The 21616-nt window shown below is 39.3% G+C and overlaps 1 protein-coding gene and 1 long non-coding RNA gene across 2 annotated transcripts; one reads left to right on the top strand and one right to left on the bottom strand.

Annotated features, from left to right (window-relative positions):
• The first annotated feature begins 9274 nt into the window (after positions 1 to 9274).
• LOC143756291 (uncharacterized) lies at positions 9275 to 15889 on the top strand. The gene is made up of 2 exons (XR_013210000.1): positions 9275 to 9388; positions 15627 to 15889. It is a non-coding gene; the product is annotated as an uncharacterized LOC143756291 (long non-coding RNA).
• Positions 9696 to 20886, bottom strand: LOC143756157 (E3 SUMO-protein ligase ZBED1-like). Its single transcript, XM_077247165.1, has 4 exons — positions 20580 to 20886; positions 10468 to 11430; positions 10185 to 10373; positions 9696 to 10076 (listed from the first exon to the last, which is right to left on the bottom strand). Exons 2-4 carry the CDS (start codon positions 11393 to 11395, stop codon positions 9700 to 9702), a joined length of 1494 nt encoding a protein of 497 aa, XP_077103280.1. The 5' UTR covers positions 11396 to 11430; positions 20580 to 20886; the 3' UTR covers positions 9696 to 9699.
• Between the last annotated feature and the right edge of the window lie 730 nt (positions 20887 to 21616).

The raw sequence follows: 21616 nt of genomic DNA, 5'->3' as shown, positions 1-21616 counted from the left end.
GAGAACACTAGTGTACTATTTATGAAGGCTATATCTTTAACACCAAGCATATCTGCTGACTCTGTTGATTTTCTCCTTGATTCTTTTAACTCAAAAGTTAAGAGTGTAATTGATGATATTGCTCCTGTGAAAGTCAGGAAGAAGAGTGGCAGACAAAAAGCACCTTGGAGAAACTCAACAGCAGTGCAAAATATGAAAAGACAATGCAGAAAAGCAGAGCGCATGTGGCGGAAGACAAAACTTGTAGTCCATTATAACATCTACAAAGACAGCATCCATGCTTTCAATAAGGAGCTAGGCAAAGCTAGACAGACTTTCTTCTTGAATATTATAAACAGCAATATAAACAACACGCGCACTCTTTTTGCTACAGTAGAGAGACTGACAAACCCCGAAAGCCAGATTCCCAGTGAAATGCTCTCAGTGGGAAAGTGCAGTGAGTTTGCTTCTTTCTTCTCTGAGAAAATCAATAATATCAGAAAGGTGATCAGCTCATCCTTGAGTTGCGCTGGGGTCAGGCAGATCAGACAACAGCCTGAGAAAGTAGCCACTATGTCTGATTTCAAAGAAATTGATGGCAAAATTTTGGAAGAAACCGTACAGCACCTAAAAACATCAACCTGCGCCCTTGACGCACTTCCCACATCTTTTTTCAAAAATGTGTTACACAGCTTAGAAGCAGATCTCCTAGAAGTGGTAAATGCCTCACTTCTCTCTGGGAGTTTTCCGACCTCCCTGAAAACTGCTGTTGTCAAGCCCCTCCTGAAAAAGAGCAATCTGGATAAGACCATATTAAACAACTATAGACCGATCTCAAATCTTCCTTTCATAGGCAAGATCATTGAAAAAGTTGTCTTCAATCAGCTGAACAAATTCTTAAGCTCGAATGGATACTTTGACCATTTTCAATCTGGTTTCCGACCGCACCACAGTACAGAGACCGCGCTCATAAAAATAATAAATGATATTCGCTTAAATACTGATACAGGCAAATTATCAGTGCTGGTACTACTCGACCTCAGTGCTGCATTTGACACTGTCGATCACAAAATACTTCTTGACAGGCTGGAAAACTGGGTCGGGCTTTCTGGGATAGTCCTAAAATGGTTCAGGTCATACTTAGGTGGCAGAGGTTATTATGTGAGTATAGGAGACCATAAGTCTGAGTGGACATCCATGACATGCGGAGTCCCGCAAGGCTCAATTCTTGCGCCACTCCTATTCAACCTGTACATGCTCCCAATGAGCCAAATAATGAGAAAGAACCAAATCGCTTACCACAGCTATGCAGACGACAAGCTCTACTTATCCCTATCGCCTAACGATTACAGCCCCATTGACTCCCTTTGCCAATGCATTGATGAAGTAAACAATTGGATGTGCCAAAACTTTCTTCAGTTAAACAAAGACAAAACTGAAGTCATTGCGTTTGGAAACAAAGATGAAGTTCTCAAGGTGAACGCATACCTTCAGTCTAGGGGTCAAACAACTAAAAATCAAGTCAGGAATCTTGGTGTGTCTCTAGAGTCAGACCTTAGTTTCAGTAGTCATGTCAAAGCAATAACTAAATCAGCATACTATCACCTGAAAAATATTGCAAGAATTAGATGCTTTGTTTCCAGTCAAGACTTAGAAAAACTTGTGCATGCTTTCATCACCAGTAGGGTGGATTATTGTAATGGACTTCTCACTGGCCTTCCCAAAAAGACCATAAGACAGTTGCAGCTCATACAGAACGCTGACGCTAGGATTCTGAGCAGAACCAGAAAATGTGAACACATCACACCAGTCCTCAGGTCTTTACACTGGCTGCCAGTTACATTTAGGATTGATTTTAAGGTATTATTACTGGTATATAAATCATTCAATGGCCTAGGACCTCAATACATTGCAGATATGCTCAGTGAATATAAACCCAACAGATCACTCAGATCATTAGGATCACATCGGCTAGAAATACCAAGGGTTCTCTCTAAGCATGGCGAGTCTGCTTTTAGCTACTATGCCAGCCGCAGCTGGAACCAGCTTCCAGAAGAGATCAGATGTGCTCCTACAGTAGTCACAATCAAATCCAGACTCAAAACACATCTGTTTAGCTGTGCATTTACTGAATGAGCACTGTGCCACTGTTCGTCCGACTGTTTGCACTGTATTTTATTTTATGTTTTAATTATTCTGATTTCATTTGATTATTTCTGTATTTTATCTTTTATTCTAAACTGTTTTAATTATTCTGATTTCTTTTGATTATTTTAATTTCTTCTATGTAAAGCACTTTGAATTACCATTGTGTATGAAATGTGCTATATAAATAAACTTGCCTTGCCTTGCCTTGCCATTGTAAACTCAATTGGAGTTAGACAACACGTGTCAGGACCTACTCATTGTCGTAATCATACTCTAGATCTAATATTATCACATGGAATAGATGTTGATGCCATTGAAATACTGCAGCAGAGCGACGACATCTCAGATCATTATCTAGTCTCATGTAAATTACATTTAGCCAAGGCTGCAAAGCCGACTCCGTGTTATAAATATGTTAGACCTATCACTTCTGCCACGAAAGATTGCTTTATCAATAATCTTCCTGATCAGTTTCATCATCTCAGCATCCCAGATAGCTTAGCAGAACTCGATATTGCAACAGAAAGTTTTAACTCTCTATTTTCCAGCACTTTAGACACAGTTGCTCCGCTGCGCTTAAAGAAGATTAAAGAAAATAGTCCAACGCCGTGGTACAATGAGCACACCCGGGCCCTTAAGAGAGCAGCCAGAAAAATGGAGCGCAACTGGAAGAAAACTAAACTAGAGGTATTTCGGATTGCATGGAAGGAGAGCTCGATTGCTTACAGAGAGGCTTTAAAAGCTGCTAGATCTGCTTATTTTTCAACCCTATTAGAAGAAAATAAACATAATCCTAGGTATTTATTTGAAAAAGTGGCTAAACTAACGAAAAAGAAAGCTTCAAGCCCAGAAGTTTCCAAGAAACACAGCAGTATTGACTTTATGAATTTCTTCACTTATAAGATTGATAATATCAGGGAGAAAATTATAACTATGCAACCGTCTACTACAGTATCGCATCAGGGAGTGCATTATAGTCTCCCCGAGGTAAAATTTGATTCATTTGTTGCTATAGGAGAAGAAGAATTTTGCAAAATCGTTAACTCATCTAAATCAACAACTTGTATGTTAGACCCTATACCGACTAAACTACTGAAAGAGATGCTTCCAGAAGTCATAGATCCTCTTCTCAATATCATTAATTCGTCTTTGTCTCTAGGATACGTACCAAAACCCTTTAAGCTGGCTATGATTAAACCGCTTGTTAAAAAAATGCAACTTGATCCTACAGAATTAGTCAATTACAGGCCGATCTCGAATTTGCCTTTCTGTCAAAGATATTAGAAAAGGCAGTATCCTCACAACTGTGTTCCTTTCTTGAAGGAAATGCTATCTGCGAGGATTTTCAGTCCGGATTTAGACCGTACCATAGCACTGAGACAGCTCTCATTAGAGTCACAAATGATTTGCTTTTATCATCCGATCGTGGTTGTATCTCTCTATTAGTGTTACTCGATCTTAGTGCTGCATTTGACACCATTGACCACAACATTCTATTAAATAGACTAGAAAACTATGTTGGCATTAGTGGAATTGCACTAGCATGGTTTAAATCATACTTATCTGACCGTTATCAGTTTGTAGCAGTAAATGAAGAGATGTCTTATCGGTCAAAAGTTCAGTATGGCGTACCACAAGGCTCAGTACTAGGACCGCTGCTGTTCACTCTGTACATGCTACCGTTAGGAGATATCATTAGGAAACATGGAATTAGTTTTCACTGTTATGCTGATGATACTCAGCTCTATATTTCCTCAAAACCTAACGAAACTTACCAATTCACAAAATTAACGGAATGCATAGCTGATATAAAAAACTGAATGACTAGTAATTTACTACTACTAAATTCTGAAAAAACAGAGATTCTAATTATTGGACAAAAAACTTCCACACGCAATAACCTAGAATATTGTTTAACACTTGATGGCTGCTCTGTCAAGTCTTCGTCGTCAGTTAGGAACCTGGGTGTGCTCTTTGATACCAATCTCTCATTTGAAAGTCACGTGTCTAGTATCTGTAAAAGCGCATTTTTCATCTTAAAAATATATCTAAATTACGTCATATGCTCTCATTGACAAATGCGGAACAATTAGTTCATGCGTTCATGACCTCAAGGCTAGATTATTGTAATGCTCTACTGGGTGGTTGCCCTGTACGCTTAATACACAAACTACAGCTAGTTCAAAACGCAGCCGCTAGAGTTCTTACCAGAACCAGGAAGTATGACCATATTAGCCCGGTTCTGTCAACACTGCATTGGCTCCCTATTAAACATCGTATACATTTTAAAATATTGCAGATTACTTACAAAGCACTAAATGGTTTAGCTCCCCAGTACTTGAGCGATCTCTCAACCCATTATAGTCCTTCACGTCTATTGTGATCTCAAAGTTCTGGCCAGTTGAAAATACCTAGAATATCTAAATCGACTGCTGGCGGTAGATCCTTTTCCTACATGGCACCAAAACTTTGGAACAATCTTCCTAACATTGTCCGGGAAGCAGACCCAGTCTGTCAGTTCAAATCTAGACTAAAAACACATCTCTTTGGCTTAGCATACACATAACACATTATAGACTTCTATAATTCAATGTTAGGCTGCATAGTTTAGATCAGCCGGAACCGGGAACACTTCCCATAAATCCTGATGTACTTTGTACATCATAAGAAGGATGGCGTCTACGCTAATATTAGTCTCTCTGTTTATCCCGAGGTTTACCGCAAACCGCCGGATCCGGGCCATATCCAGATCTGATGAAGGACCATCACATGGACACGACGACAACGCATCCCTGAAGTGCCAGCGTCATCAACACTGTGAAGGCCTCATGGACACCTCAACAAACTCATCTCCATACCGCGTGATGACTCCGACCCCTAACCAGATGAACTGGATAAATATTGTGAAAGTTCTGATCCAATCTGACTTCTGACCTATTATGCCGCCTAAATCATAATCATATACTGTTCGTTTGTTGGCCAAAGGAGGACTGGCCCCCCGACTGAGCCTGGGTTCTCCCAAGGTTTTTTTCTCCATTCTGTCACTGATGGAGTTTTGGTTCCTTGCCACTGTTGCCTTTTTTTTCGCCTTCATTCGCCATTGGCTTTTGGCTTGCTTAGTTGGGGACATTTAACATTTAATTTTGAATTTAACAATACTATTACAACTTTACTTTCCTGTTATCTCTGTAAAGCTGCTTTGAAACAATTTGTATTGTAAAAGCGCTATATAAATAAAGGTGACTTGACTGACTTGACTTGCAAGAATAGGTTCAGTCTAGTACACAGAAGTTACGCTGTGCAAGAGAGTGACACCCCACAGGAAGATATGAGACAGCCTTTATACTCTTTTCAAGGTTCCTCCTCACCCGCTGTACCTTTCACCCACCCAGATAAGGTCCTTACTGCTGTTCAGTTTCTACTTAAAGACACAAACTGGTACTGAAATAAACTGGCCCAAACTGACCGTCCCTAAGGTCAGAGGTCCTGTCCCATATGTTCCTGAAACGTCACGCACCAGCACGTACACACATATATTTTATACATTGAATAGGTTCTCTCTTTTATGATACCTGTTTGGGATCAATCACTATTAACATTTCTATTACATCACGTAGCAGGAGTTTTCTCATTCCATCATTGAGTATCCCACACAGTCGATCCCTTATCAGTTCCTCTTGTAAATCTCCAAACCTGCAACTCTGTGCCTTGTTTCGTAGGTCGGTTACATATGCATCTATTGTCTCTCCTGCCCTTTGATTTCTTTAATTAAATTTGTGTCTTTCCATCATTATGTTTGTTTGTGGACTACAAAGTTCGCGAAACTTGCGTTTTAGACATTCCGGGTCCTCACGTGACTCAGCCGGGGTAATTATTTGTCGGTTTTCTCCCTCACCCGTATAAACAGCGGGTGCATAGACGAACGTTCGTTCGCGCTCAATGGCCTCCGAGACAGCCAGATTAAGCAGTATTAAAGCTTTTGTGCGAGGCTCTTTCTCTGAGTGTGCAGCAGCAATGAATATGTCAATTCCTGCTCAAACACACGCCAATTTTCGGCGATTTTGCCATCAAAGACAAGTGAATCAGCTCTGCGAAATCCTTCAGCCATGTTTTATTGTGCAATGAACGATGGTGGCTTACTGTGTGAATGTTCGTTGGAAGAGTATCTTCTTTTCTTCGCTGCATTCACGATTCCGTGAGGACCACTTCTGACACCAACTTTTGAGTGACGAGCGGCAAGGCAAAGGGTTCGTTCAACATGCATATAACTTTACTAGAGAAGACACAGAAGTTTGACATGCAAGCATCTAGCTTCATCACCGTAACCCATACCCGCGCATGTGTAGAAGCCAGCTCTTATCACTTAGTCTGTTGGATTTAAAGCTACAGAGCACCATGTTCTACACCAGGGGTGCCCAACCCTGCTCCTGCCGATCGACTGTCCTGCACAGTTTATCTCCAACCCTAATTAAACACACCTGCCTTTAATTTTCAAGTGATCCTGAAGACCTTAATTAGTTGCTTCAGATCCTGAAGACCTTAATTGGTTGCTTCAGGTGTGTTTGATTAGGGTTGGAGATGAACTGTGCAGGACAGTCGATCGGCAGGAGCAGGGTTGGGCACACCTGTTCTACACTATGTTTCGTGCAGATTATGCTGTCTGCAAATCGCTCTATAGACCTATTCCCATTCTCAACAATGTACCTTTGTAAAAGTGGGGATTTAGCACTTAACGTACTAGCACAAAGAACAAATATAGACACAGAGCTCTGTGCATAGAGATCAATTCAAGATTCAAACTCTCATCAATACAAAAACATACCCTTTTTCAGGTCCTGTGTTTAATATTGATCACATTATACGAATATCCACACGATTTCAAATGTGACATTGATTTTATACAACAGTTCAATAAACGATAGGTATTAATATTGAGTGATGTTCATTTTAAACACAGTATTGTCCGTATTTTTTGCAACAAAACGATAGCTCCAACGAGAGCCACAACAGTGTTTGTGGACGAATCTGCGGCTTTGTACAAATCGTGAGAGTCAATGATTCATTCATAATTACTTACAGCCACTTGCTTCGCTACTGATGAATAAATGACTCACTCATAAAGACACCTACTGGTGGATTTAATTTAACATTTTAAAGCATCACTTCGTTTTTACAATCACTGCATATTTCTCCATTGAACATTTTTTATTTAAAGCATTATTTATTTTATAAAGGTAAAACATGCACTGGAAATAACGATTTAAGGGGGCAAATATTGTCCCTTAATGAAAAAGCTGTTTCTGCAGAGAGGGGGTACGCAGAAGGATGTTAAAAGCCTCATGCGGAACAACACTTTAAACTGGGTTACCACTGGGTTAAGGAATAGAACAAAATCAACATAAAAGCACAATACACACCAAGGGCAGAAAGTAAAATACAGAGATCACTTACAAAGTTAGGTTAAAGATACAAACAAAGAGGGATTCAAACAACATACTGTATAATAAGGTAGAATTTTACAGACTGTGAGCTGAAGTGTAGGCTAACATTCAGAAGGAAAAAAAGTGTTTTAAGAGGTTTTTGAATGAGAAAAGGGTGGATACTTGACGGATGTCTTGGGGAAGAGCCACAATGCTAAAAGACCTGATGGCTCTTGTGGTTACCAGACTATTGACACTGACTGAATATGGCACAGCCCCACCTAAGATATTTTTTACCAACCGCCACTGCTTATACAACAACTTTTCCTCTTCTCAACATGGACTGCGTGTCCCGGGGGCAGGGCTTATGTACATTTTAGGGTTGCTGATGTCACTAACCCGGGAGGAATGTCGTGTAGTCCCTACCAGCCGTTTGTTGTAGTCCTTTTCTTTAAATCTCCCTTTGCTTTGAACTTTGAGCGTTGTAACTTTGCAGATGTTGTTTATGCTCAAACAGCAACATTACACACTAGCTAAAGTTAGAAAAGTTAAATCATACTTTACCACCCCTTTAATGTTCAGAGAATTAATACTCTCTCTCACACACACACACACACACACACACCTGGTTTGCTATCTTTGTGGAGACTCTCCATAGGACACACACACACACACACACACTAACCCGACCCCTAAACCTATACCCATCACACTCACACACATTAAACATGCACACACATTACACACACAAAACACGCACACACACATATTATACACACAATGGTACTTGACTGATATGCTGGTAATGCCTAATAAAGTAGTTTATGAGCGCAGCACTGCTGTGTTTACAGCGGTCACCAGGGAAACCGCTCTATTTCTGCTCCATTAGCGCCACCTACTGTCAGAGAGTGTGTGTCACAGGTTAGCCTGGTGACTCTATAAACTTGGACTTACAAACATACACCCATTTCACTGATTCTGTGCATTAATGGCAATATTAACATCTGTGTACACATCAGGAAGGTGTTATGGATTTTTTGTTTTGTTCAGTCTAAAGTTTGTTACTGCTGCATTTTGTTATAATTTTCAAGTCTTTATGGTTTTTCTTTAAAGTTTGTCATTATTTTTCTAAAAGAACAGAATACCAGAACACACAATAATTCATATGATAATTACCTTTATTTTTCCACATATCCATATCTTCCACAAACCTCATTGCAGTTAAACTTCCCGGTTCACACTCTGTACAACCAAACCCATAATCTTCTTCTTCTTCTTGTTGCTATTTTACGGCGGTTGGCATACAACTTATTGGTGCATTTCCGCCACCTTCTGCTCCGGAGTGTGGAACAGAAAATAGGTTTACAGACTAAATCCCCCTCTCCCACTCACATACACACCTCCAAACCCATAATCCATGTTAAACTGTTTTTTAAAGACACAGCTACATCACTTCCTGTGGAAGATACCATTTTAGTGTGATGTCAGAGGAGGGGGGGAGTTAGAAACAGTTGTGTTTGCCATATAATTTGTTGTTAAACTCTTTCTCTGTTAATGGTTGTTGTTTTAGCTGTTTTGGAGGTTTAAGTGTTGTGTTGGATGTTTATATTAGTTAAATTGATTGCTACAAACGTTTTAGTTTGTACCTGTGGTTGGTATGCCCTATAGGCGGGGCTTCAGCCTATAAATAGGCTTGCTGGATGAAAGGATTTCAGTTGTAGGGAGTGCGGGAAGGATGCGGGAGGAAAAATGGCGGCGGAAGGGAGGAAAGTGTGGGGAGAAACATCGGATGACGACAATGAACAAGAAATGGATTATTAGGAAGTAAGGTATAATAAAAGGTAGTGATGGGCAGATCGAGGCTTCGTGAAGCAATGAAACAGTCGAAGCTAATGTGCCATTTTGTTTCGAGGCTTCGAATCAATCCGAAACCCGTCTCCACGGTGACAACTAGTGGTCACTTGCAGGTGTTGATCTGAAACAACCTTTACAAAGAGCTAATAAAAAAATGTGTTGGTTTTTTTTTTTATTATTGTATTTTTGTAATATATGAAGCTTGTAACCTGTAGTCTCTTCACATTGCATAATGTGATTTTGGTCATGAAAAATGAATATTAATAAAAAATAAATCAAGCCACAATGTCTCCCTTTCTTATAGATTTTTATTCAAAAATATTAATTTCTCTGCTGTTGAAGGACTCAGCCTACTTCTTTTTTTACAGATAATTTCTCCAGCCTTTGAAAAAATTCTCTCACAAGGGACACTTGTTGCTGGCATACAAAGATATTTTTTAGCTAGGACATACAAATGAGGAAAGATTACTGCTCTCTCTTTCCAGTAAGTTAGAGGATCATGAGTTCTGGGCAAAAACGCATCGCTGAGGTATTTTTTCACTTCCACTGTGGCATCAGCTGTAGGATTGTGTATCATCTGGGTCTCACGGATACGATTGTCAAAATGTTCCCATAAACTGTCTTGTGTTTCAACTGGTGTTGATGACGATGGGCCTGATGTTGACATTTGTGGTTCTGAATTAAAAGAAAACGGCAATTAGTAACAAATCATAAACTGACAACACATATGAAGTATAAATTTCATGAATCACATTACATAAGATAACATAGACTGAAACTCACCAGGAGTTGTGTTTGAACGCATCAGTGAAGCACACTCCAGTGTGATGTGGTTTTCAGCATCCAGGGCTTTGGCAGGATTTCCAAAAGCCACATTTTTAAACCTTGGGTCCAGCAGTGTAGCCAGTGCCAAGGCTCTAAAAGTCTCGTACCCTCCACATCTGGAGTGCAGACCTTCTTGTAGATGTGAGCCTATGAGCCAACACAAGAGAAAACCATATTAATTAAAATAATGACAACAATATGAGAGTTATGGCCAATTACACGTATGGTCATAGTGTCCTACCTAATTGTACAGTTGATTCCTGCGTTGCATTTCCTTTTTTCTGTGCAAGCTTGTGCTGCAACATCCTGTACAATGGTATGAGCTTTGAAGCAGACACTCTCTGTTCCTCTGACATCTCTGTTGTTGCTAGTTTGAATGGTTGAAGAAGTGTCAATGACTGTTGAATAATGTCATACTCAAGACTTGTCAGGGGAGCAGTATCACTGTTTAAATTGGCAAGTGCAGCACCCACTGGCTCACGTTGCTCATACAAGCGCTGTAGCATGTCGAATGTGCTGTTCCATCTCGTTTCAACCTCCTGTATCATTTTCAGACTTGGTCTGCCCATCAAGCTCTGCATCTCCACAAGCTTGTCCTTTGCTTTGCAGCTGGATCTGAACAACCCCACTATCTTTCTGGCTTTCTGGCGAATTTCATTGATGACTGGGGTTTGATCCAGGGCCTTTTTCACTATCAAATTCAAATTATGAGCAAAACATGGGACATGGCGAAGGTTGAGTAGCTGGGCACTTAGGATCATGTTGGATGCATTGTCAGTCACCATGCAGTGAACTTTGGAGGTTATTCCCCACTCAGCCATTAGCAAGGCTTTAGCCTCCATGAGATGCTGGGCTGTGTGGGTTCGGTAAAACCTCCTTACACCCAGTAAAACAGTTGCCATTGTTGCCTCTGGTGTTATGTAATGGCATGTTACACCAAGATATCCATCCATATTAATGGAAGACCACATGTCAGCCGTAAGGCTAACAAATTCCGCCTTTTGTAGGTCCTCCATTGTCTTCTCCTTGGTTGTGTTGTACCTTTCGCTGACCATTGTTTTAAGCACCTTCCGGGATGGGAGGACATAGCTTGGATCAAGCTTGTTCACAAAGGCCCTGAAACCCTCATCCTCCACGATGGTGAAGGGCTGCAGATCCTTCACCACCATGTTCAGAAGAGCCTCATCCAATTCCCTCTGTCTGCCTTTTAAAAGAGAAGATAAAACATACTTTCAGACAAATATATTGGAAAAATAGTAGCCTACCGTGAAAGTAGTCTACTGGTTCATTTGGAAACCTTCCTAAACAAAGTTATGTTATGAATATTTATGCTCAGTGTGCAGAGAAAGATAAAGTGCATTATAGAAATACAACAATTACAAAAAAACAAAATGATGTCTTGGCTGTAGATTGGGTACTCATATGTAGACATATAAAATGTATATTCACAAAGTATAATATTATATTGACAACATTTGTTTTTAAAGTGATTGGCAGTTGTGATTGGGATGTTAGGCATGTCTTAGTCCATGGCCTTTCTAAACAATGGCCCAACACTTAGTTATTATATTTCACTTATAATTAGCCTATATTTCAAACAATGCATACCTTGCTTAGATGGCCCAGCAGTGTCAGTAGTCCAAATGGAAATGCTCCCACACCACAGATGTACGGCATCTCTTCTGTGGAGCCTCCATTTCTATCTATATATCTATCTATCTATCTATCTATCTATCTATCTATCTATCTATCTATCTATCTATCTATCTATCTATCTATCTATCTATCTATCTATCTATCTGTGGCGCTCAAGTGGGCCATGACAGATGGCCTGGCTTTTGACACCTCCTACAAATTACAGGCCCATTACGAGGAACTCGATTACGCACTTCTGGACCTTGCAATCGGGCGAAACTTTGTGTTAGCTGATTTAATTGCTCTTGCTGTACTTTCAGCATTTCCCCTAACTCACCCAATTCGGACGTTTGAAACGAATTACGGGTCCCCACCTGCGTATCCCCACGTACACCATACTGAATTCCATGTGCCAACGGGACAGATAAACTTCGGGCTCTCGCGCCGCCTGGCATCCCTTCCTGCTCCCATCGAAGGGCCTCGCTCCGCACATCTAACAAAGTGGAATTAGGTTGTCGGCGCACCAACTGTTTAAGCTCTCGTCTCAAAGTACTATCATTGACGTGTTCAACAAATTGATCACGTAGCACTGTTTCAGTGTTTACCAGAGCATGCGGAGATTGTCGCTTTACCTTCTCCAGGAGGCTCATCAAGACGAGTGAAAACTCCAGAAGTGTTTCCCCCTCCTGCTGCCTCCTAGAGAAGAAAGCTTCTTGCAGGGCTATATATGACAATGAGCACCCATACAACTCACGCAGTGCTTTAATAATTTTCTCCGGATCCCCACGCTCCTCATCCGAACGATATCGTATCTCCTCTCGCGCTTCCCCCTCTAAGTGGTCGAAAAGAAAGAAGGCCTGGTCTGCAGGGGATAAATAACGGGTTCTCATACATGCCTTGGCTTCCTCAACCCATTCATTAATACTCACTCCAGATCTTCCACTAAATTTTGGGCACCTCCTATCTCTGGGCACAAATACAAACCTATCAGTTGCTGGAGTATTGGTACCAGTCAATGGTGGAGGTATGGAGGAAAAGCCTGTAGCAGAAGTGCTAGGTCCAGCAACGCTAGCCCCCTGCGGATCAGACGCCCCCTCCTGTCGCAATCTCTCGTTATCAGCTCGAAGTTGAGCCACAAGCTCTTTAAGTTCCTGTAATTCTCCCTCCATTATTATAAAATATATATATTGTATATACCTTATACTCAACCACAAGGAACGTCACCAAAGGGAGTCAACCCAGAGACTGACGTTTCCAGAGCACACGCTGCTGCTTTCTTCCTACAAAAGAGAAAAAAAAAAAAAAAAAAAAGAAAACAAATACAAATACAAATCTACTATACAGTCCCACGCCTCTGCCAAGAATCCTGTGGAACCCTGCCGACTACGCCACATGTAGCAAGTGGCTCGATTTTAACGACTACGCCACCCCAAGTTAATGGGGAAAACAACCCACATAAAGCATGCAAATACGTTTCACCTGGAAAAGGCAAGAGGCATGGGCTTCCATACAAAAATGTTTTATTGACGGTAAAAGTTGATCAACAAGGATTTAAAATCTGTAATTCACTTTGGTCATGATTGAATTAACAAAACAAAAAAAAACAATACACAAAAGAAATAGACAAGATTCACAATAAATCTCCACAAGATTTACAATAAACCCTCACAACATTCACAATACACCTTCACAAGAGTCACAATAAACCGTCGCAGGGGCTGAGGCTTCCAGTCAGGAGCAGGCTAGTGTGCCGGCAGCAGGTCCACCATTAGAAGCACGCCAACCCAACGTACACCCACCAAATTCACTGCAAATAACCAAAAGGTAGTGACACGGCAATAATGAGACTGTAATAACACTCTTAGTGAAACACCTGCAGTGAGACAAACAACCAGCCCGCCCTAGGAAGTCCTCAGCTCCTAAAGGAAAGAAAAAGAATATAAAGTAGTAATGAACTAAACAATTTAAGTAAACGAAAAAAAACATTCAGTCAATTTATTGACTTTAACGTGACGAAAACCAACCAAAAAAAACAATATACAATGCACCCCAAAATAAAATATAAATACTATAAACAGATTAAAGACAATAAGACAATAAACAAATACACTGACCGCTGCAGGAACACCACCCAGAATTAACTGCAGTACGCACGGGAGTTATTACAGGCAGACCGGCCAATCAGAATCAAATAATAAATACACGATAAACAGGACAATTTAATTTAACAAAAGAAAATAAACCAAAACACATTCAAGGTCGGTCTATTGACTTAACAGTCCAACGTGACCGACACAAAAAAAAAAAAAAAAAAACAATTTACGTTAACCCAAAATAGCAAAGTATAAATACTCTAAACACTCGCATTCACACTCAAAAAAAAACAATAAACAAATACACTGTGACCGCGGCAGAAACTCACACCAAATACAGAGTTAACTGCAATAACGTTACGCCTGGAAATGATTCCAGGCAGACACGGTCACTCAGACATCAAATAACTAGAAAACAAATCTACCAAAAACAAAAATAAAGAAATGCCAACTAATAACAAAGAAAAACAGAATAATCCTTCAAGCCCGCATAGACATACTTGACTTAAACGTAACAATGTGGAGAAAGCAGAAGCGTGGCTTTAAAGAGCGAGTGGCGAAGAGAGAGAGAGCGCGCCGTTTACGGCGACTGCTCACTTAACCCGCTTTAGCGTCCACGAAGACCTTCAAAACAGTAAACAAGGGTTACGACCTACAAAGTGATCGACCAGTTACCCGCCCGATAATGCAATGAAACACTATCCCAGTTTACCTACCAGAGAATACGATCGAGATACACTTCAACATATCAAAGAATCAATTAACAGCCTTGTTGACTGCAACAGCTGGTGTTCCGATCAGTCAAGCTGCGAAGCCACACCGATGGAAGCCCTGAAGGCACACCGTACTGAAACAAATTGCCACAACGCAAGTTAGGACAAAAAAAAGGAAAGAAACTTCCCACTACGCCCCGAGATGATACCAAGCATACCTGGGAGTAAGCAGCAACCCACGCGCACAAACCCTCAGCAACCCCGCGGCGCACTCCGTCTGTAGTTACAACGAAAGGGGCGGGTTTTCAACCATGACGCACCCCAAGAGGCCTGAATGAATGGTTTATATACCCCAAATGGGCGATTGCTCATTGGCCACCTACCAAATAGTACTGACGTCACACGACTTCACTACATATCTATCTATCTATCTATCTATCTATCTATCTATCTATTTTATATGTAGCCTATCTATCTAATAATCTATATGTATCTGTAATATATGTATCTATCTATTAATCTATATATATATATATATTTCTATCAATGCATCTATTAATGTGTCACTATATGTACTCTGTGTGTCTCTAAGTCAATGTGTAAATGTAAATTAAATCCTAAATATAACTAAACAAATCGCACTATAAATGTCACTATATCACCAAAAATCCGCTATCTCAAAACCAAACTCCTCTCACAAAAACCCACGATATGAAAATGCGTTGACAAAACTTTTATACTGTGTGATTGTGTGATTTGTTCCCGAACCGACCAATCAATGAAACCCTGATTCGGAGGAGCACTCCACCTGATGAAACACTTAGACGCTTCATTTAGCCGTTGTCACGTGACGTGGGTGTTTTGAATCACGCTTCGGATCAGTGTTTCGAATCATCTTTGCTTCGGGATCTCGCAAAGCTTCGGAACGTCTGTTTCGCGCCAGACATCCTTAATAAAAGGAAGAAAAAGAGCTGCATGGGTGATGGATCTGATTGTGAACGAACAATTAATAAAGTAAAACAAACGAGAAGTGAAGCTGATAAAGAAGAGGAAAGAGAAATCAAGGTCCTAATTACTTTTGCTAAGCAGTCAGAACAACAAACTCATCCTGTTAAATTATCGAAAGCAATTGAGAAAGAGATAGGAGTAGTAAAAGCTGTAGCTTGTCTAAACAATGGAAGAATAATGATTAAATGTAAGGATGAAAAGCAAAAATGAAAAATTCTGAAAATGAAAACACTGGCAGGAGGAAAGATATCATGTACAGATATAGGTAATGGAATCAGAGGGGTTATCTCAGGAGTACCTCTTAATGTAAGTGTGGATGATATTATAGGAAATCTAAGTGGAGGCACAGTTATCTCTACTAGAAGACTGCAGATGTGGAAAGACAACAAAAAATGTGAGAGTATGAGCGTGATGATTCTGTTTGAAGGGAGTAATTTGCCCACAAGAGTGAAGCTAGGATTTGTTTGCTTCTTGGTGCGAGAGTTCATACCTCCACCTTTGAGATGCTTCAAGTGCCAACGGATGGGACATACTGCAAATTTTTGTAAAGGGGTAATGCGGTGTGTAAAGTGTGGGGGGGAACATGAATATGGCAAGAGTGAGGAGGGCATAGTGATTAAATGCTGTAACTGTGGCGGTGGACATAGCATACGCAGCATACGCAGGATGTCCTGTACAACAAGAAGCCCGCGATGTTCAAAAAATAAAAACTGTGCAAAATTGAACATATGCAGCAGCTATGCGTAAGGTAAAAGACAAAAGTAAAGCTGAACCAAAGGTAACTAATGTGCCAGGAAATAGGATGGAATACTATTCTCAGAGAGAAGTAAATCATGAGAGGAATGAGCAAGATCTGCATATCACAGTAAACAAAATTGACTTTGTGGCATTCATTTGTGCGGTGGTGAATGGTACTTCACAAGTGGAAAAGCGATCTGACAAATTAAGGATTATCGTAGGATGTGCTAATAAATTTCTCAAGTTAACAGGAGTTTGAGCAGAGGAGGTGCATGGGATTTTGAAAGCGGAGGAAGGAACTGCTGCCATGGATATGACTCAGAGTAATAATCCTTAGCTGGACGATGTCTTCCTACGACTACATTGGGATGCTAGGAGTTTAATAGCAAATGGTCAAGAATTTAAAAAACATATATCAGAAATGGAAAAGGCACCAGACATCATATGCATTCAAGAGACATGGTTAAACAATTCTTTGGACTTTAAGATCAATGGATATGTTGTAGAGAGGAAAGACAGAGTAACTGGAAGAGGAGGTGGGTGTGCAACATTTATTAAAGAAGATATAATATATAAGAGAATAAACACAAGTAATAATGTAGAATGTGTAAGTATAGAAGCAATGGGGAGGTATGAAGGAATTAGAATTTCACACTTTTATAACCCATGCAAATAAATAAATAATAGTATTCTAAGTTATTATAGGGGATTTTAATGCACATAATGGTCTATGGGGTAGTAAGAGTACAGACAAAAACGGGTTAGTATTAGAAGAATTTATAGAAGAACACTCATTAGTATGTTTGAATGATGGCAAATCAACAAGAATGGATAGTTAAAGCGGCTTGTCGTGTTTGGATCTCACAGTAACATCAGCTGCATTAGCAGGTCAGTGCACTTGTAGCGTACAAGAGGATCATTTGTGCCGTGATCACTGGCCTATAGTCTGTGAGATTCAGTACAAAAGCAAAGTTTTAACCAGTGTGCAAGCTGGGGATTTAAACAGGCAAGATGGGAGGAGTTTTGTAGGTTGTGTGAAGAAGATTTCAAAAATATAAAGATGGAAGGGAACATTGAGGAGAGATATAAAAAAGTAGTAAGTGAAATTATTTTAGCAGCGAACCTATCTATACCATTTATAAGAGCTAATGGAAAAAGAAAGAAACTGTTCCATGGTGGTCTGAAGAATGCACAGTGGCAACTAAAGAAAGGAATAAGGCATTCCGGGTATTAAAAAGGTTAATAACTCAAGATACAGTAATAGATTATCAGAAAAATGGGCAGCTGCAAGAAGGGTAATTAAAAGTGCAAAGAGAAAAGCATGGCAGGAGTTCTGTAACACAATTGGGAGAGAGACTGGAATGCATGTGGTATGGAGAATGATAAGAAAAATGAATGGTGTTAATACTCATAAACAAGTTCCTGTAATTGAGGAAGATGGAAAGGTGGCCAGAACAGATAAAGAAAAGATAGAAATATTGGCCAAAACATTAGCTAAAGTCCATAGTATTGAAAACTTGAGTGATGCGTTTTTAAAAAGAAGACACGAGTTAAATAAAATGTATGAGAATGTTTGTATGAAAAAACAAGAAGTTGATAGTAACATGGATGATGATTTTAATCTCTTTGAGTTAAAAAATGCTATTAGCAATTCAAAGGATACAACACCAGGGAGAGACATGATAAGCTATAGTATGTTAAAAAAACTTTCCGGACGTAGCCATTACAGTAATACTGGATGTATATCACCAGATATGGAATGAAGGCACCTTACCCAAAGAATGGCAAAATGCAATAGTGATACCAGTAGCAAAACCAGGTAGAGATGCAACAAAATCAAGTAGTTACAGGCCAATTGCTCTTACATCAACATTATGTAAGGTGATGGAAAAAATAAGAAGATTAAATTGTTTTTTGGAGAAAAAAGAGATTTTATCATCAGCTCAAAGTGGGTTTAGGAGGAAAAGATCTACAATGGATGCTTTGTTGTTATTTGAAAGTGAGGTTAAAAAAGCTTTAACAATGAAAGAATTTCTTGTTGCTGTTTTCTTCGATATTGAAAAGGCATATGACACTTTATGGAGGGAGGGACTTTTAATTAAGCTAGATAAAATCGGAGTAGGGGGGAGAATGTACAACTGGATATTGGATTTCTTGTTTAAGCGTACATTTCAGGTTACAATAGGGGAAGACATTTTTTTTTAATTTTTTTTTATTTAAGTTTTTATTACAGTAATTATAACATTTCGTTACAATTGGATGGTACCTGGAATCTTAGTCAAGGCATTCAACAATTGGGTATATTGGCTAAAAATAAATAAAATAAAAAACAGCAAAACATATTTTGTGAAACAGATATTACATCCAAAATTATAAGAGAAAGAAAAAAAGGGACATAAAAGTCATCAATTGTAGTAACAATAAAATATGTTGCAAGGCAATGTCAGCCAACCAAATATTACAGCTTTTTTGTAAATTCAGTAAGCTATAGTTATATATTTATTACTCTGCCTGTACTTTGGGTACCAGATCCGATCCGTTTTCAACTTTTTTTTTATTAACTATATACAAAAGAAAACATTTGAGGATGATGCATTTTAATCCAGAAGTACTCTCATTCTCAATATGGGTATTTATTTTTATTCCTATCATTACTTCTTTCATTCCATATCCTTCGTATCTCTTATTCAATAATTCTTAAGATTTCTCTTCTTTTCGTAAAATTTTTCAAAATTTCTACACTAGGTCTGGTCTAAGTGGGAGAATGTATCTATCCATTTTCTCCATAGCTTGATAGATTTCTCGGACTGTAGCCGAAGATTCATTGTTAACCTCTCCATTGTGTAAATTTCATACACAATTCCCAGCCAATCGTTGATTCCCGGTGATTCAGGTTGCAACCACTTTCTAGTTATAGCTTTTTTGCAAGCTATCAACAGAACTCTCATTAAATATTTATCAGATTTATCTTCTGATTTAAGATTTGTAAGACCCAAGTATAGAGTTAATAAACTAAATTGGATGGGTTCCATAAATATACTCTCTAAACTCTTATGGATTTCTTGCCAATATTTTTGAACTTTAGAGCATTCCCAGAATATATGGCTATGATTTGCTTCAAACGAGCCACACATTCTCCAGCAGATTGCATTTTTGCTTTGATATCTCTTCTGCTCAGGAGTGAGGAAAAAGCTAGTGACATTTTTCCAGCCGAATTCTCTCCAGGTTGAGGAATGTGTTGTCCTCCACTGTGATTTAAAGGAGTCATAACCTAGTATTACCTTGGATACCCACGCTCTATTATAGTCTTTCAGGCCCTTCTAAAAAAGAAAAGTGGAAAAAAAATAAACACAGAGCTCCTCTGACCCTTATTTCTGAATGCATTATTGACTCGCAAGATCTAATGCGATATTTTGGCTGTCGTGGACGGTCATTTTAATAATGCAAATGAGGGGCCCGTTGATTGGTGGCAGGAAGGAGGGGGCTTGACACCGCAGGTAACTTCAGCATATCATTCCAAAATGACATCATGGCGCAAGTTGTGAATGAACCCGACCTGGCCGCGACCTACGGAATTCAACCGTATATGTTTGAGCCAGACTCTGAACCAGAGCTGGAAACGGAAGATATAGAGTCAATGGAAGCACGTCTACATCAACATGTCTACATCAACAAAGACAATCATTTTGACTGAGACATACATTAACATCAGTAACGAGCTAAAACTTTTCTTGCTATTTTCTCCCACATAAGTTTACCTTTTATTTAATGTAGATTACATTAACGGAGATGTAGTCTACTTTTTTTTATCAGCTTACAGTGGTTATAGAGATCAACGTTTGCTATCATGTGTTGTTTTTGCCTTGTTTCACGTTGTGGTTTTTTAGACATTCAATATTTTTCATCTACAGACATTTAACGTGATGTTTTTCTTTGTTTATTATTACTTGACTGTTTGTTTTATTTATCTATCCTTATATATTATATATGAGCATGGACTCCTGTAATGTCACTACTGTAGTTTAAAACAAAGTGGAAAGATGTGGCTAGCATTCGTAGAGTCCATTCCCGGTGTTTACCTCGAAGCTAACGTCACATACAATAGCCGCATTAGTAGTTAGCTGCTGTTTGTTACACACAGTAGAGTAATAAAAACACAGTCTTACCGTTTCAATTTCAGGCAAGTCCCTGATTGTTGGAATGGCACCTTTTTCCAAACGTAGCTTCGAGGCAAACTTCGCCTGATATTGCCCCAAATATGTAAAGGATTCCTGTGTAAAATGTTTAGCGCAGACACCTAACGTTGAGCCAGTTAATAGGGTTGTTGGAACAGCGTCATTAAAAATGAATTTCATCCACTGGTCCCTGGTAGTTTGGTCCGTTTTTGGTAGAGAAAACACATTTGAATGTTGATTCTGGCAGTCAACCACAGAGCAACTCACGTGTGCACTACATTTCTGCATTTTTCTTGACTGAATCAGAGGGGGAGAGGGGCAGGGCGGGCTTCCTGCAGCATATGTCTGCGGTGTCAATATACGTATATCCTAAAATCTTGGATATTAAATCTTGGATATTGAAATTAAAATCTTGTATTTGAGTGCGCGTGCACGTAGGCTGGTTTACGAACCCTGGGGTAAACAAACGCTTCACTTTTGAATATCGGCTTCCCGGCCAATGTATAATCGTTAGGCAATCATAACATACATTGATTCTCGTGGAAAAGTGAAAATTACAGGTTATGACTCCTTTAAGTATCGTTGCCCAATCTTCCTCTTGGATTTCCAAATTTCCTTCCATTTCCCATTTATTTTTAATGTACTGGGTATTTTCTGTCTTGTAGACTTTTATACAATTTTGCAACTATTTTAGTCATGTCCCCCGTTTTATAAATTGAAATAAACATTGTGAGAATATTGTTTTCCTTGTCTTTATATTCCCTTATACTATTTTCAATTTTATGTCTTATTTGTAAGTACCTATGAAAATCCTTATTACATAACAAATGTTCACATTTGAGTGTCTCAAAATCCCAACATTTGTCCTTTATGTAAAAACGTACAGTATGCTGTGAGGCCTCGTTTAGTCCTAACTTTAAAACTATCGTCTATAGTATTTGGAACAAATGTTGAATCATAAGCGGGCCATTTCAATATCAACACCATGGCCTATCAAATTTTTTTTTTTTATTATATCTTGCCAAATC

Source organism: Siphateles boraxobius, unplaced genomic scaffold (assembly GCF_051911475.1).
Source record: "Siphateles boraxobius isolate OS27281-9 unplaced genomic scaffold, OSU_SipBor_1 107, whole genome shotgun sequence".
In the NCBI taxonomy this organism is placed as follows: Eukaryota; Metazoa; Chordata; class Actinopteri; order Cypriniformes; family Leuciscidae; genus Siphateles; species Siphateles boraxobius.
The sequence above is the reverse complement of the archived record's forward strand: the minus strand, read 5'-3'. Positions and strand labels throughout refer to the sequence as shown.

Bases quoted from the DNA above. Each gene is read 5' to 3' on its own strand.
- LOC143756157 (XM_077247165.1), bottom strand. From the start codon at position 11,395: ATGGTGGTGAAGGATCTGCAGCCCTTCACCATCGTGGAGGATGAGGGT. The intron at 10,374-10,467 runs GTAGGACACTAT...GTTGGCTCATAG, and splicing joins GGAATCAACTGTACAATTAG to GCTCACATCTACAAGAAGGT. The intron at 10,077-10,184 runs GTGAGTTTCAGT...CTTTTAATTCAG, and splicing joins GCGTTCAAACACAACTCCTG to AACCACAAATGTCAACATCA.